Consider the following 17,609-nt stretch of genomic DNA (forward strand, 5'->3'; position numbering starts at 1 on the left):
TACAAATAACAAGGTGCCAACCATAAATTATTGACGCTCTGTGTATGAGAGGTATATCCTGTCCTGAATGCTGCTTCTGTGACATGGACCCACAGCATTATAATGATTTATAATGCTGTGTGTTCCTGCCTGACCTCAACTCTAATGATTTGTACTGACAGCATTATCGGAGTACAATTCCTTGGAGTTAAGGTCAGGCAGGCACACACAGCATGTCACAAAAGCAGCTTTCAGGACAATGTCTCTCACACATGCATATTTCTTGCATTAAATACGCTTGTGTGAAATTGGCCTTCGGGCTGCAAAAAAGTGTGTGTATATATATATATTATTTTTTTGCCTTGTATTAAAAAGTGTCACAATAACTTTTCACAAAAAACTTTTGATATTTCATAGAGGCATCAAAAGTTTTGACCTGTGAGGGTCTGAGTGCAGAGACTTTTTTTTGAAAGGTTAAGGACGCTTTAAACGGGTTCCCCAGGCTTAATATTGATGAACTATGCTCAGGATAGGCCATCAATATCAGATCGGCGGGAGTCCAACAACCCGCCGATCAGCTGTATGAGGAGATGGTGGGCTCAGTGTGTATGTGCCATCTCCCATCTCTCTTGCTGCTGTCTACGGCAAAGCAGAGCAGGAAGCGAGACGGCGTATGCACATTATGCGTGCGGTTTCCTCATACAGCTGATTTGGAGGGGGTAGGGGGGCTGCCAGGTGTCGGACCCCTGCCGATCTGATATTGATGACCTATCCAGTCATTAATATTAGAAGCCTGGTAACATTACAGATTACTATTCAGATAAACTATACTGAAAGTTACTTACTGTGACTTTGGACATGTCCAAAATAATAATATTCCTCTGAAAAGCAAGTCAAATTTACAGCGTCTCTGAAAAGGCCATACTTACTAATACAAGGCTGAAATACCACTTCACTGCAGGACTCCGAAAGGTTATAATGGTCTATGATGAACCCCCACTCCATGAGGTGGTGGCCGATCAGTATTCTAAATGAACAGAGATAAGGTGCCAGTCACACTGTTAGGTGTAGTGCACCATGCTGGCTAAGGGTACAACAGCACAGCATGATCATGTCATGGTTCCGACTTTGCCAGCCAGCATATGTACAATTGACAACTGGCTCCTGTTAAACCAATGAGGAGTGCACTGTTTAGTCCATCTGCATTGCTAACAGCCACACAGTATGGCAGGTGCCTAGCTGCCACTAACAATGCAGTCTGCATTAGTGTTACAGGGCCTAGCTGCAGCCCATACCGCTGAACAGTACTCAATCGCTGTGTGGCTGTGTCACAACACAACCTCGCTGTTTGGTCATACCCTTACATTAAACCAGGCAGGCATGGCCAGCACCATATAAGCACACCCCAAAAGCACTGACACCCTGTTCTCCCCCAAAATCATAAGACCAGGCTGCATCCTGCAATAATGATCTACACTAGGTATTATCTAACATTTTGGCCAAAATACACAGGCTCACAACCCACCAGATCTAACAGGATGGGCATGACCAGGAGGCTGGCAACCAGCGTAGTGCACTACAAATAACTAACTGTGTGACTGGCACGGGATAAGGTGTCTGAGTGGATGCTCATCAAACCTGCACAGTCTCCCTCATATGAATTAGTGGCCTCTCAGCGGCCTGCAGGGACCTGGAGTTTTAAACCTTCTATTGGTAAGTATGGGCTTTTCTTAAAAAAATAAAAATAAAATAATAATCTGATTTCCTTTTCAGTTAAGGGGGTATATTGCTAGGATATGCACCTATTGTCCGATAGGTGCGAGTCCCACCTTTGGGACCCTCACCTACACCGAGAACGGAGCGGAGAAAGTGGTGGCCGGAGGACCGGGTCCGGCCACCACCAAGCACTCTCCCCATGGCAGTGAATAGGAGCGCATTGCGCTTGTGCGGCCACTGCTCCAATTCATCTCTATGGGGCAAACAGAAATAGCTGAGCCAGCGCTGTTCTTAGAGCTTTGCATTGTGCCATGTTATCCTTCCGAGAAGTTTATGAATAAATGGACAACTCTGCGTAACCAGTCCCCGTGTCAGAGGGCTGCTGGAACAGCCTGCCGGTTCTCTAGAGCTAGTATGAAAGTAGCCCAAGTAGGGACCCTCCATAACTGATCACTTTATTCACAAATTTCAAGGAAGAATAACAGAGGAATCCCACAACACAAAGTTCTAGAGAAAAAAAGCTACAGAAATGTTATTTGCTGAGGAACACATTTACTAAGAAAGACATGAAACGTGTGGTAACATGTCCTCATTAAACTCCACAACTACTGAACCCAACACACAAAAGCTTAAAGATAACTGGCGCACACAATACTAGACTGCTGCGCAGCGCCACTTGTAATAGATTGCACAGGTGTCTCCATGTTTGTGTCGTCTCATCCGTATAGATCGCTACTTACACAGTGAGGTGCTGCTTCCATTTGGGACTGTGCGTGTTGTTCCGGGTTTCAGTTTTCTTTGATTGTCCATTGACTGACACTTCCACGTACGGGCTTGGGCCGAACCAGTTCTTTCTGCTGTCTTTCAGTTTAGCAGATATGACTAGAATAGAGAAAAATAAGGATTATGCATTTTCTTCAAAACTGAAAACAGCCCAGATTTATTAATGTGTCTACACCAAAAACCTGTCTAAAGTGGCACAAACTGACACATTTAGGGTTTTTACACCTTCCCCCCCCCCCCATCATCATGCCCCACAAGGAGGAAGAGTTTAGCAGGAAAGGGTGAGGTCTAAGATGCGCCACAATAATTCTGGCATAAAAATACTGTACTGCGGCGGCGGCAGCAGGAAGCGCACGGCGTCATAGCAACCAATGACGCCGTGCGCTCCTGCTCTGAACAGGAATCCAGGCAGTGTTACCACGGACCGCTCTCGGCCGCGGAACACGGCCGTGTGCATTCGGCCTAAGTGGTAGAGTCAGTGAGTGTATGTTGGAATGGAATCAAATGTCCTATGTGTGAAGGTAATGGTGATATAAAGGAGGCTCGAGGACCTCTAGCCTGGATACAAGACTAGATTGAAGGGCTCCATACTCGATCCTGACAGTCGTGGGACCCCAACAAACCTGGATTTCTTACTAAAGACAATACACTTCCAGTCCAGGCTTCTCGTTCACAAAACCACTGGAAACGAAGGCAATAGGGCTGTTACGATACCCAAATTTTGATTTGATTTCGATACCATAAAAAAGTATTGCAATACTTGATACCATGGATCGCCATATCCTCTAATAAGAAAAGATTTTTTTTTTTTATTGAAAAAAAAAAACATTTTGAAAAAATAAATTTAAATCCCGGTATTGTATCGAACCGGGTGAAAAAGTATCGATTTGGTATTGAAAGTTTGATACCCGATGCAACCCAAGAAGGCAATGGTATCTGGCTGTCAATGGCACGACACGGAATGGGCACCGTGACACCGAATTTCCTTCTGCTAAGCACCAGGAATTGGTCTGGGCAAAGACATGGGTGTGCAATAAAAGGTGCCACCAGTGTCTGGATGGTGGGTAATTAAACTGTGGGACCTGCAGATAAAACAATCCTCTCTACTGGTGGTCTGTCTGGAGCCTGTACTTCATGTGTGCGTGCCCTCACGTAACCACAGCCCCCAATGCCTACATCAGAACAACGGCAATTTGCCAAAACGACCATCCTGCTTCTCGATGTGTTTCCTCTTAAAGTTTGCCAACTTGGCAAAATGCCCCCAAGTACGTCGTAGAGGCATGTCTAGCAGTCAATAATCTCTCATCATGAAGTACACTACCCAAAAGTAGCCTCTGAGAGCCTTTTTATAGTGGGGGAAGCACTTTTACGCCCCATGTGACATGACCTAGTGTCTAATATCAGAACACACCTGTAAGAACTTACATATCTGCCTGAGACATAACTGCATGCCGAGCTTTGCAGCAATCAGATTATTTTTTTCACCGTAGTGTGTACTTCTGGTGACAAGGCCAATTCCGATTTTTTCCAATTAACAGATCTCCTGTTTCACGGCTGTATATGTTAGAAAATCACATTTGTGAATTCTGTCATCTCAAACTGAAATAAAGCCCTTTGGCACTGCACTGAGATTTGTGGTACTGAAAATCTGACGACTGTCAAGGACTTGAAATGGACCTTTACTTAGAATGTGATGTCAAGATTTCCAGGAACAGGAATGCTTGGAGCTTCAGATTTTTTCTTACATATATCTTTGACCTTAAATATTAATTCAGTAAGGATTGGCATTCCACGTGTAATAATTCTGGACAATCTTCTCACATCTTTGCTTTGTGCAGTTCCTCTACTACTGCTCCTAGAAATTTATGAATAAACTCACAACTCTTTGTTACTAATTTGGGGGGTGTTCCTACATAGTCTGAGGGTACGACCACAAAGCACGGTTGCGAAGCTGGCTGCGCTTTGGTCAAGTACTACGCAACTGTACGGGCCGCAGTGGACCCTAATTAAACTAATCAGACTGTACTGTTTAGTTGGTTTGCATTGTTAATGGCTGTGCAGTATTGTGGGCGGCGTGCGAGCATTAACAATGCAGTCTCAGGTTAATTAGGTCCCGCGGAGGCTTACATGGGCACACTGCACCCAATGCAACAGGGAGATGACCATGCCACGTGGTGGTACCCCAACAGTGCTGCCAGTGCCAGACTGTGTAGAGACACACCCCTTGAGGAGAATGGTAAAATTCAGTTTTCAATCTATTCATACATTTTCAGGAGGAATAATAGAGGAAAGCTTAAACGCTCCAGAATTGTTATTTCAAGAGAAATACAAGTATTTACTAAAATAGGCATGTCAGGAGAGCGGACAGGTCCCCATAATCAACAGAACATAGTACAATGATGTCACATGGCACCTGTTATTTCACTAGGACCACCCAGGTTTTTAACTTAATGTCCCCCCCCCCCCCCCCAACTACTGACGGAATTTATTCACACACCCAATGTTTTTCAGATCGGTCATTAACTGGAAGGCTGTGATCTCGCATTAACACCCTCAGTGGTACTTCTTACGTGTGATCACATTTTATAGTTCTAACCGCATGGCTTCCTTCTAACCAAAGTGTAATGTCTGCTGTGGAAAAGCACCTAAACACTCAGACCCCAAGGTTTTTGAAAGCATTCAAATTACCTCCCGGCAAAGGCTTCCCTGATGGAATCCATTTGCTTACTTTTACCCATCAGTCAGTTTGTTCCTGCTCTTCAGATTCCATTCACACGTTCGTATGTGTTTTGCCGATCTGCAAATTGCAGATCCGAAAAATACGGACACCGCCAATGTGCATTCTATATTTTGCGGACCACACATCGCCGGCACGGTCATCGAAAATATCCTTTCTTGTCTGCAATTGTGTTCTATTTTTTTTTTTTGCGGAACGGAAGTGCGGATCCGGAAGTGCGCGGATGCGGACAGCACATTGAAAATGAATGGGTCCGCACCTGTTCCGCAAAATTGCAGAACGGATGCAGAACATTTTGCAGACGTGTAAATGGACCTAAAAGAGGACGCCGGCTGCTTTTGCCCACAGCAAGTCATAGTAAACGCGTTGTTTTTTTTCTCCCCCTTTTGCAGGGCCAGGGAAGTGCGGATGCGGACAGCACACGGTGCCCTGTCTGTATGTTTTGTGGCCCCACAGAAATAAATGGGTCCTCTTCCGATCTGTAAAATTGCGCCCACGACCCAGACATGGAATTCATTCAGAGGACTCCTGCGCACATGCACGTATAGGAGAGGACTCCAGGAGAAGTCCTCTCTATGCATTCCACCAGTTTCCCATTGGGAGAAGATCTATACCGCCCCCTTTCTACAAATAGATGGCAGCAATAGAAATCCCTTGGTGTGGAAAAGATATATAGATGACTGCATCTGTATGTGGAGACGTAGTATAGTATACTCGATATATCAATGAAAATGATTGGAATATCAAATTCACTGAAAATATTAGCCAGATGTCCATTAGTCTTTTAGATTTAGAAATTTTTGAGAAAACTGCACAGCAGAACATACGTTAAGAGTGCAGATCGCAATGGCTACATTGACAAACAGCTCTCACTACGGGCCTTGGGTTAGAGACATTCCGAAGGGACAGTTTCAGAGAATTTATAGAAACTGTACTAGATCTGAAGAAAAGGAATATAAAACAGAAGAGTTAGAACGAAATAGAAATAGGAACCAAGCCCATAAGAAAAAGGAGAATGAATAGAAATTTGCCTTTCTAACCCAATATTCTGAGAAATGTCCCCAGATCAAACCTATTATTAAAAAGAACTGGAGGGTCCTTTTAAGTGACCCAATACTGGGAAACTTGTCACCCAAGAATCCACTATTCATCTTCAAAAGAGCACCAACGATTAGAAACAAGCTGGTTCACAGCAGCGTAATGAATGACGAGCCATGCAAGAGTAGGAGCACATTCTCATGGTGCGGTTTTTGCGTGGGGTGCAGAAATAGAACGCAAGAAGATAAAAATAAAAAAAGAGACAGAAAAGATTAGAACCAATATAGGGGATAAGGAGGAGTTAAAAATCTAAGGAGATATTTCTTGTGAATGTGCCGGAGTAATCTACGTACTGGAATGTCCATGTGGACTCCAGTACGTGGGTAGAACATTAAGGAAACTGGAAACAAGGATCGGGGAACATGTCCAGAATATCAAAAAAAAGGGACCAGATACTCATCATGGAAAGAACCCTAGAGGTGTGAGATTATTGGGAGTGGAGTTGGTGAGAAATAGATGGAGAGGGGGAGACCCAGTCAAACATATTAATTTGAAAGAAGCAGAATAAAGTTCGGGTTATCAGAGTATCCCGATATGGATTCCGCTACCACGGACCATAACGGAATTTAGAATCCATAACGCGATTCTTCGATAACCCGAACTTTAGACGCCAAACTTAAACCACAAGTTCGCTCAACACTACTTACAACCCAAGGGCTTGACTATAGAATGGGCTATCAAAGCGGTCTGCATGCAGTAACAGGGTGTACCTCGGAAGTTACAACCGCTAGGTAATCAATATGAGGGGAGGAGAGCGCTGAGGGTAACCCAGATCGCAGTCAGTAGGGGTTTTTTGAATACGGGATGTAAATGGTCTACATATGTGAGCCATGAGAATATGTTTTCACTGTGATTTATTTTAATAATAATGAAATTGTTTTCATATCTTCAGTTTGTGATTATTGAAGAGCAATATACTTCTACATACATTTTTTACCGCAATAAGCAGAAGTGACATAGGCTTTGACGGGATATAAATACCGCCAATACGGATAGACAAACCACGTGACTCCCCTAAAGAAGCGGGGTAAAACCCAGGTCGGGCAAGTTTATATTACATGTGCTGTTTAAGTGTTTTTTATCTAAGTTATGAAATGGTCTCTGCGTGAAGCCTCTGGTGTTTTGGTCTGCACTATGTCCATTCTTTTTTTTTGGAGGACGAACACACGGAGGTCTTGGCCATTTGTGAGTGCAAGCCATCTCTAATTTAACAGCAAGAGGTTGGTGGGAGGAAGACATCTTCCGAAGGAGGGGATTAAGTCGTCTGTGGAGAAACTGAAAATCGGGAATAGGCCCATTCCCATACGTTGTGACCTGCAGCCGTGTGTGTATTTTATTTCTCTTTGTTCTCCTACACAAGCACAGGAGTCCTCTCTGGGTGCAGAGCTGGAGAAAGGGGGCGAGTATCGACATACAAATTACTGAACTTTTTGGGGGTTGCTGGAGGTGAACGATTCCCTTTTGAGGACTCAAAAATGATCACAATACAAATTCAATGCGATATCGCAATATGAAGGCAAAACCCTCGACAGGCTTCACATGATACCCACTGGCACTGGGTCACCACACGAAGGATACATCTCTTGTGACAAAAAAAATTGCAGAAATCATTTTTTTTTTTACCTCTTCCAGATATTTGGCGTACATGTACATAACCAGTGGGAAGGAGTTCCTGTAACATTGCACGCATGTACGTCAAGGTGATCGGCGGCGGGTACAGGAGCTGCATAAAAAGCACAGAGGCCTGGCTATCTCTGGATCCAATTCTGTGGATTACAGAACTCCAATCCTAGATGTTTAACCCTAAATGCTAACCATGGCATCGGTACCTCATCACCCAGCAATGTGATTGCAGAGGAGGGGGCAATAACCCACAAACTTGGCATTGCTGAATCCGTAACAACCTGACCTATAAAAAAAAAAAAAGAATTATCATTTAAGGCTACTTTCACACTCGTGTTTTGGGCGGATCCGTCATACAATAATACAACCGCATGCATCCATCATGAACGGATCCGTTTGTATTATCTGTAACATAGCCAAGAAGGATCCGTCATGAACTCCATTGAAAGTCAATGGGAGACGGATCTGCTTTCTATTGTGCCAAAAACGGATCCGTCCCCATTGGCTTACATTGTGTGCCAAGACAGATCCGTTTGGCTCAGTTTCGTCAAGCGGACAGCAAAACGCTACAAGCAGCATTTTGGTGTCTGCCTCCAGAGCGGAATGGAGACTGGTTGGAGGCAAACTGATGCTCCCTAAGCGGATCCTTATCCATTCAGAATGCATTAGGGCCAAACTGATCCGTTTTGGACCGCATCTGAGAGCCCTAAACGGATCTCACAAACGGTAAGCCAAGACGAGAGTGTGAAAGTAGCCTAATCTGTATAGTAAATGCAAAGAAAATAATTTAAATAAAAAACAATACCAAATATGCAGTTTTAGCACATGCTGCCAGCCCCCAAGTCATATTTACCCCAAACATGGTACCTAGCAAAACAAGCCCTGAAACAGCTGCATCAAGGAAAAAAAAAAAAAAAAAAAAAAAAAAAAAAAAAAAAGTTATGGCTTTCAGAATATGGGGACTCAAAAAAAAAAATGTAAGCGTATTTTTTTGTACAAAAGTATTTAAATAAAATATATATTTTTTTTAAATTAGATTCACTCTCAGAATGAGTTAATCATTTTTTTCAATGCACCCTAAAAGGGTGGCAATACTGTCTGCCGTTGTAAGGGGTTAAAAAAAAAAAAGCTAGTAATCTTGTGACGCACATCTCGGGATAAGTTGAGCCCAGAGCAAAGGTAAGGAAGGGCACGTCTACAGCTAGGATGCAAGCATCACAGGGCTCTAAAGATGAATACTAAAATGTCCAGCTTGCCGGGGAAGCAGTTTCCGCTCCGGTATAGCTCCAGCCCAGCGTGGCGGTATCCAAAAGATTATCCAGCTCCAGAGGCAGAAAACGCATCATTCCTCTGCAGTAAAACCATCCACGGATAGAGGAGGTTCAATATCACAAGTTTTTTGAGCATGCCCGATATCATAGCCATGGCATAATATGACAAGTTTTATGATCCTGATGCTGGATGATATTTTGGGTCACAGGACCCTACAGAACTCCATGCCCCTTAGGCATCATTCAGACAAGGTGTCGATCATGGATGTCACAATACCAGAATTTTGTAAACCCTCCCCATCAAAAATAGTCTGTCTCACTACTGATCCCTGCGCCCTCACCTCCGCAGCCGCCTCGATTCCCTGCGCCCTCGCCCCCGCAGCCGCCTCGATTCCCTGCGCCCTCGCCCCCGCAGCCGCCTCGATTCCCTGCGCCCTCGCCCCCGCAGCCGCCTCGATTCCCTGCGCCCTCGCCCCCGCAGCCGCCTCGATTCCCTGCGCCCTCGCCCCCGCAGCCGCCTCGATTCCCTGCGCCCTCTCACCTCCGCCTCGATTCCCTGCGCCCTCTCACCTCCGCCTCGATTCCCTGCGCCCTCTCACCTCCGCCTCGATTCCCTGCGCCCTCTCACCTCCGCCTCGATTCCCTGCGCCCTCTTACCTCCGCCTCGATTCCCTGCGCCCTCTCACCTCCGCCTCGATTCCCTGCGCCCTCTCACCTCCGCCTCGATTCCCTGCGCCCTCTCACCTCCGCCTCGATTCCCTGCGCCCTCTCACCTCCGCCTCGATTCCCTGCGCCCTCTCACCTCCGCCTCGATTCCCTGCGCCCTCTCACCTCCGCCTCGATTCCCTGCGCCCTCTCACCTCCGCCTCGATTCCCTGCGCCCTCTCACCTCCGCCTCGATTCCCTGCGCCCTCTCACCTCCGCCTCGATTCCCTGCGCCCTCTCACCTCCGCCTCGATTCCCTGCGCCCTCTCACCTCCGCCTCGATTCCCTGCGCCCTCTCACCTCCGCCTCGATTCCCTGCGCCCTCTCACCTCCGCCTCGATTCCCTGCGCCCTCTCACCTCCGCCTCGATTCCCTGCGCCCTCTCACCTCCGCCTCGATTCCCTGCGCCCTCTCACCTCCGCCTCGATTCCATGCGCCCTCTCACCTCCGCCTCGATTCCCTGCGCCCTCTCACCTCCGCCTCGATTCCCTGCGCCCTCACCCCCGCAGCCGCCTCGATTCCCTGCGCTAAAATCCATCAGAGCTGCTCTGACAGCTCCATCTGTAGCCCTTCTCTCTGCTTTCCTGAGCACTGAAACACTCTTAAAAGGGAACCAGTCGTCAACTTTATGCTGCCCATACTAACGTCAGCATAAAGTAGTGACAGGTGAGTTGATTTCAGCGGTCTGTCATTTATAAGTTAGAAGTAAGTGGTTGCCGAGAACCAACATCACAATCATTGCAGACTGGGCCTGGAAAAAGAGTCCCGGCCACCTGAGAAGAGTCCTGGTTATTCATGGATTCCCACCCACCTGCTGATGACTGACAGGCTACTACCTAGTTTTCTCCCTTTCTCTCTAGGAGAGAACTGCCAGTCATCAGCAGATGGGCGGGAGAGCAGGAGATTATGAATAACCATGACTTATCAAGTAGATTTGACTCTTCTCAAGGCCTGTGCTGTAATGATTATGATGCTGGTTCTCAGCAACCACTTACTTTTAGTGACACACCACCGATATCAGCATTTCTGTTACTATTTTATGCTGCCCTAAGTGAGGTCAGCATAAAGTTGATGATAAGTTCCCTTTAAGCTGAATTCTCATGAAACTGATAAGGCTTCAGCTTAAGTGTACTTTCACACTAGCGGTTTTTTTTTCCAGTATTAAGTTCCGCCACAGAAGCTCTATACCGGAAAAAAAAACTGATCAGTTTTATCCTAATGCATTCTGAATGGAGAGCATTACGTTCAGGATGCATCAGTTCAGTACCGGTCTCGTTTTTTGGACAGAGAAAATACAGCAGCATGCTGCAGTTTCCTCTCCGGCCAAAAATACTGAACACTTGCCGGAATGCCGGATCCGGCATTAATTTACATTGAAGTGTATTAGTGCCGGATCTGGCATTAAGTGTGGTCTGGCAAAACGGATCCGGCTTCCCAGTCTGCGCATTCGCAGACCTTTAAAAATGCAAAAATAAAATAAAATGAATACCGGATCTGTTTTTCCCGGATGACACCGGAGAGACAGATCCGGCATTTCAATGCATTTGTCAGACTGATCCCCATCTGGATCCGTCTGACAAATGCCATCAGTTTTCGTCTGGATTGCCAGCAACGGAACTGCCCGCCGGAATCCTCTGCTGCAAGTGTGAAAGTACCCTAAAAAGGTTGTCCCCAATTTTAATATTGATAGCCTATCCTCAGGATTGGGAAGGCGGGGTCAGACACCCTACCAATCGGCTTAAGAGTAGCTCTGGTGCCAGAACTTAATAGCTCCACCCCAACGTGTAGAGGATAGAGCTTGTTACTGCAGTGTTGTTTCCATTCACTTAGACAGGAGCACGGCTACTGTAACCAGCTCAGTCCACTACACAATGGACAGTGTTGTGCGTTGTCGGACCCCAACAAATCAGATATTGACTAACTACCCTGAGGATTAGCCAACTTTATAAAAAGGAGTGGACAACCCCTTAAAAAGGGGTGGTCCAAGTTATTTTTTTTGCTCTTTATATGTTTCTAACTAAGCTAATGTTAGGGGTTTTCAGTTCACTTACTTCATCTCTAGTGGCCCCGTTTTCCTAGTTAGCAGAGGTCACATGACCTGTGAAGTCAGCTTCTCTCCCTGCTCTGATGAAGTTCTGTCCACAAGCCTGAGGGAGCAGGAGGAGAAGGTCTGCCTCTGTGCATGGAACATCACAGTAAAGGCTGTGATAGTTGTAGCCATGCCCTCTTCACCGCCTGATCTGCTGGCCACGCCCCCTGAACTGCCCGATCTGCTGGCTGAGCTGTCTGTCCTGTGTCTTCTTCCCAGTGGATGCTTCAAATTTTAACCCTTACCATAAGCAGCACAGAGTCAGGGCTGGACGCTCTGCCTCGGGTACTGAGCAGCTGCAGGATTTCCTCTTCTCCAGGCAGTGAGGAGACAAATGCTGTGCACAGGATCTTCCCTCCCTCCTCACCCTGAAGACACAGAGCTGACAAAGACTGCAGGAGTCTTCTCCTCTGCTGGCTGTGAGGAAGGGTCTGCAGAGCATTGCACAACAACAAGTAAGGGAAGATCCTGTGTGCATCAGCAATGTGATTGTAGCGTACAGCTGGGACTTGTAGTCCTACACATACAACATGAGTATCCCAGCAGTCGGACTGCAGGCAGAACAGCAATTTTCTTTACTCCCTTTGCAGAGAAGAGGGAGGGGAAAGGCAGTCTTTGTTGACACCCACAAATATTCAGCCAAAATACACCATGTAAGTGCACAATGTACTGATGTTTTAGAAGCGGCCAGCGCACAACTGCCCCTATTTTATCACTAAAATACAGCTGTAATTAAGAAACTGTGATATTGCCATTTCTTAATGCCGTGGTATACCGCTCAGCACTACCTGCAGCCCGCTGAAATGAAAAGTGGCCGGTCGGTTGGCATGCATGCAGCCACTCCATTCATTTCTATGGGAGTTCGGGATATAGCCGAGCACTGTACTCCACTGGGACCCCCACCACAGGATAGGGGAGAACTTAAAGGGAACCTGTCACCGGGATTTTGGGTATAGAGCTGAGGACATGGGTTGCTAGATGGCCGCTAGTACATCTGCAATACCCAGTCCCCATAGCTCTGTGTGCTTTTATTGTGTAAAAAAGACGATTTGATACATATGCAAATTAACATAAGAGTCATATCTTACTTGTGTGACCAGAGAAGAGTCATATTTTCTAACTCTAACTCATCCCAGGTTAATTTGCATATGTATCAAATCGTTTTTTTTACACAATAAAAGCACACAGAGCTATGGGGACTGGGTATTGCGGATGTGCTAGCGGCCATCTAGCAACCCATATTCTCAGCTCTATACCCAAAATCCAGGTGACAGGTTCCCTTTAATGTAACCAAAAGGAGTACCCCTTAAGTGAGAGCGTTTATGACAGTGTAGATAAGAGCCAGCAGAGCAGCTCGCTGATAGATTTCAGCGAGAAGGAGAGAACAGTCTGCCTGCAGAGTCAGGGACAACATTTAAGACCAATTGGAAAAATGCTCCCCCAAGGTGTTTGTAGCCATTAGTTTAACTCAACTAATCCTTAATATAGAATAATAATTTGTGAGTTGCAAGTAATAAATTATCCTTACAGTACCATAATAGAAAATATATCACAGGGCAGCATGCTCAGGAGAGGATAGGAGTGATAGTAGCAAGCATGGTAGTCGTGGTTGTTACTCACAGTTATGATTTCCACAATGTCCTCACCGGGATGTGGTATTCTCGATACAGCTGGCCACATTGTTTTATAATATATGTCTAGGCACTTTAAGACTTAGGCTAGTTTCACACTATTCCTTATAGATCTGGCAGACTGCCAGGTCTCTCTGCATTTCGGCATTGTCGGAAGCTTCTGCTTCGCCATCCATCCCCTTTCACTATAATAGGGATCTGTGCAGATATAGCCGCAATCAGGTAAATATGCAGAGAATCCGCTGGAAGAAAACCGTTGCGCACGGTGGTTTTCGTCCAGCTAAAACAATGCAAGGTTGCGGCCGGATTTCCACCAGTCCCTATTACCCTGGGTTCACACCTGAGCGTTTCCCAAACGCGCGTCAAACGCGCGTTTTTGACGCGCGTTTCTGACGCGCGTTTTTGTAATAGTGAACGCGCGTTTGACGCGCGTTTGTGTCATTGACTGCAGTGTCCTATGGCCACAAACGCGCGTCAAAACGCCCCAAAGAAGCTCAAGTACTTGTTTGAGCGTCGGGCGTTTTACAGCGCGTTCGTACGCGCTGTAAAACGCCCAGGTGTGAACCATTCCCATAGGGAAGCATTGGATTTCATGTCTTGAGCGTTTTACAGCGCGTTTGAACGCGCTGTAAAACGCTCAGGTGTGAACCCAGGGTTATAGTGAATGGGGTCGAAGGGTGTCAGATAGCATCCAGCAGTGCCGGATCCAAACATCTCCGGCAGTCTGCTCCCTGCCAGAGATGTCTAATGCTTGTATGAAACTAGCCTTAAATCTCCTGAACAAGTTTGCTGTAGAACCTATAAAGTCCTTTCAGACAGCTAATCTCCACAGAACTTCTATACGCACCCCCTCGCAACACTGGAATGCTCCTTAAATATATCACACTCTTTTCTCCACTTTTGGTTTAAATACTTCTAGTTGGCTAGCCGTCTGCAGGGTTGTGTTCTGCTCCCTCAGTACACTACACTGTACAGACATCCACCATCCCAGACTGACTGCCGTAGGGCTCATGCACACAGCCGTAGTTTCTGTCCGCATCCGATCCACACTGTTTGGAGATCAGATGCAGACTCAATTTCAATGGGGCTGCAAAAGATGCGGACCACACACCGAATGCTGTCCACATCGGCACGTCTGTTCAGCGGCCTGCAAACAACAAAACACTTACGGATGTGCAGATTAGTTCTAACCACTCACTACGGGGAGGGTGACAATAGCCCCACCTGTGAAAAAACAAAGTGTAGCAGCACAATGGAAAAAAGGGTAAATACTGTTCCTTAATGTGGTGGTGCCAGCCGTGTCGGGAGTCAGTCCTGAGCTCCCCCAGATATACAGGGTGGGCCATTTATATGGATACACCTTAATAAAATGGGAATGGTTGGTGATATTAACTTCCTGTTTGTGGCACATTAGTATATGTGAGGGGGGAACTTTTCAAGATGGGTGGTGACCATGGTAGCCATTTTGAAGTCGGACATTTTGAATCCAACTTTAGTTTTTTTCAATAGGAAGAAGGTCATGCGACACAAACTTATTGGGAATTTCACAAGAAAAACAATGGTGTGCTTGGTTTTAACGTAACTTTATTCTTTCATTAGTTATTTACAAGTTTCTGACCACTTAAAATGTGTTGAATGTGCTGCCCATTGTGTTGGATTGTCAATGCAACCCTCTTCTCCCACTTTTCACACACTGATGGCAACACCGCAGGAGAAATGCTAGCACAGGCTTCCAGTATCCGTAGTTTCAGGTGCTGCACATCTCGTATCTTCACAGCATATGCTGTGACGATACGAGATGTGCAGCACCTGAAACTACGGATACTGGAAGCCTGTGCTAGCATGTGCTGCAAATGGCGCGTAACAAGCAGGAGCTGAAGTATGATAACAACAACATCATGATTTTCCCGGATTTTTCGTCCGAATTACAGAAGCGCAGGGTAACATTCAGCACGGTGAAAAAAAAAATCCAGGAGCAGAACTTATCCTACTCTATGGCATATCCGGCACGATTAAGAGTGGTAGATGGGGAAGTGAGCCGGTTCTTCAACAATCCTGAAGAGGCCACAAACTGGCTGGATGGCAGGGGCAGAAACACCAGACCTCCAAGATGAAAGCCCGCATAGTCCTTCACCGCCAACGGCAAGGAGGGGGATCTCTGGACCTGGACTCTGCGACCTGTGGGGACACTTACACTGACTAAGTATCAGTACTCTCTAATGTTATCGTTTATCACCGATTTCACTTCTCAGCTAAACCTCACAAGAGATAGAGTGATTAAGCCCATAGTTAGTTAAGAAGGGAAATGTGAGATTAGCAGGGGAATTATATATGATAGTATAATGATCTTGTATGTCACAGCTACTGTCTGGGCAAAACAGAGATAGCGTGAGTGAGGGGGGTGTCCCTGTTGGACTACTTACTTGAGTCCTAGGTCTGGATACCATTAGAAGTTAGGGATTGGGTCCTTTGTCACTATGTTATATATCTTCTATAAGTAAGATACGAGTTATATGGTGCTACTGGTGACTCACCATACGCACACCCCGTTCATTTGAACACAACTGGTGAAGTGTCTTGTCTTTAACTGCCAAGAGTGTTATACAGACGTGGACAAAATTGTTGGTACCCTTTGGTCAATGAAAGAAAAAGTCACAATGGTCACAGAAATAACTTTAATCTGACAAAAGTAATAATAAATTAAAATTCTATAAATGTTAACCAATGAAAGTCAGACATTGTTTTTCAACCATGCTTCAACAGAATTATGTAAAAAAATAAACTCATGAAACAGGCATGGACAAAAATGATGGTACCCCTAACTTAATATTTTGTTGCGCAACCTTTTGAGGCAATCACTGCAATCAAACGCTTCCTGTAACTGTCAATGAGACATCTGCACCTCTCAGCAGGTATTTTGGCCCACTCCTCATGAGCAAACTGCTCCAGTTGTGTCCGGTTTGAAGGGTGCCTTTTCCAGACTGCATGTTTCAGCTCCTTCCAAAGATGCTCAATAGGATTGAGGTCAGGGCTCATAGAAGGCCACTTTAGAATAGTCCAATTTTTTCCTCTTAGCCATTCTTGGGTGTTTTTAGCGGTGTGTTTTGGGTCATTGTCCTGTTGCAAGACCCATGACCTGCGACTGAGACCAAGCTTTCTGACACTGGCTAGTACATTTCTCTCTAGAATTCCTTGATAGTCTTGAGATTTCATTGTACCCTGCACAGATTCAAGACACCCTGTGCCAGACGCAGCAAAGCAGCCCCAGAACATAACAGAGCCTCCTCCATGTTTCACAGTAGGGACAGTGTTCTTTTCTTGATATGCTTCATTTTTTCGTCTGTGAACATACAGCTGATGTGCCTTGGCAAAAACTTCGATTTTTGTCTCATCTGTCCACAGGACATTCTCCCAGAAGCTTTGTGGCTTGTCAACATGTAGTTTGGCATATTCCAGTCTTGCTTTTTTATGATTCGTTTTCAACAATGGTGTCCTCCTTGGTCGTCTCCCATGTAGTCCACTTTGGCTCAAACAACGACGGATGGTGCGATCTGACACTGATGTTCCTTGAGCATGAAGTTCACCTTGAATCTCTTTAGAAGTCTTTCTAGGCTCTTTTGTTACCATTCGGATTATCCATCTCTTAGATTTGTCATCAATTTTCCTCCTGCGGCCACGTCCAGGGAGGTTGGCTACAGTCCCATGGATCTTAAACTTATGAATAATATGTGCAACTGTACTCACAGGAACATCTAGTTGCTTGGAGATGGTCTTATAGCCTTTACCTTTAACATGCTTGTCTATAATTTTCTTTCTGATCTCTTGAGACAGCTCTTTCCTTTGCTTCCTCTGGTCCATGTCGAGTGTGGTACACACCATATCACCAAACAACACAGTGATTACCTGGAGCCATATATATAGGCCCAATGGCTGATTACAAGGTTGTAGACACCTGTGATGCTAATTAGTGGACACAC

At 45.7% G+C, this 17,609-nt stretch overlaps 1 protein-coding gene across 1 annotated transcript in view; it reads right to left on the reverse strand.

Moving 5' to 3' along the window:
• ITCH (itchy E3 ubiquitin protein ligase) overlaps positions 1–17,609 on the reverse strand; it is an 86,147-nt gene that overhangs the window by 35,052 nt on the left and 33,486 nt on the right. The window contains exon 3 of the mRNA XM_044296775.1: positions 2,436–2,577. Within this exon, the coding sequence (XP_044152710.1) occupies positions 2,436–2,577 (142 nt within the window). The remainder of the gene's footprint in view (positions 1–2,435; positions 2,578–17,609) is intronic.

This window comes from Bufo gargarizans, chromosome 6, assembly GCF_014858855.1.
Source record: "Bufo gargarizans isolate SCDJY-AF-19 chromosome 6, ASM1485885v1, whole genome shotgun sequence".
In the NCBI taxonomy this organism is placed as follows: Eukaryota; Metazoa; Chordata; class Amphibia; order Anura; family Bufonidae; genus Bufo; species Bufo gargarizans.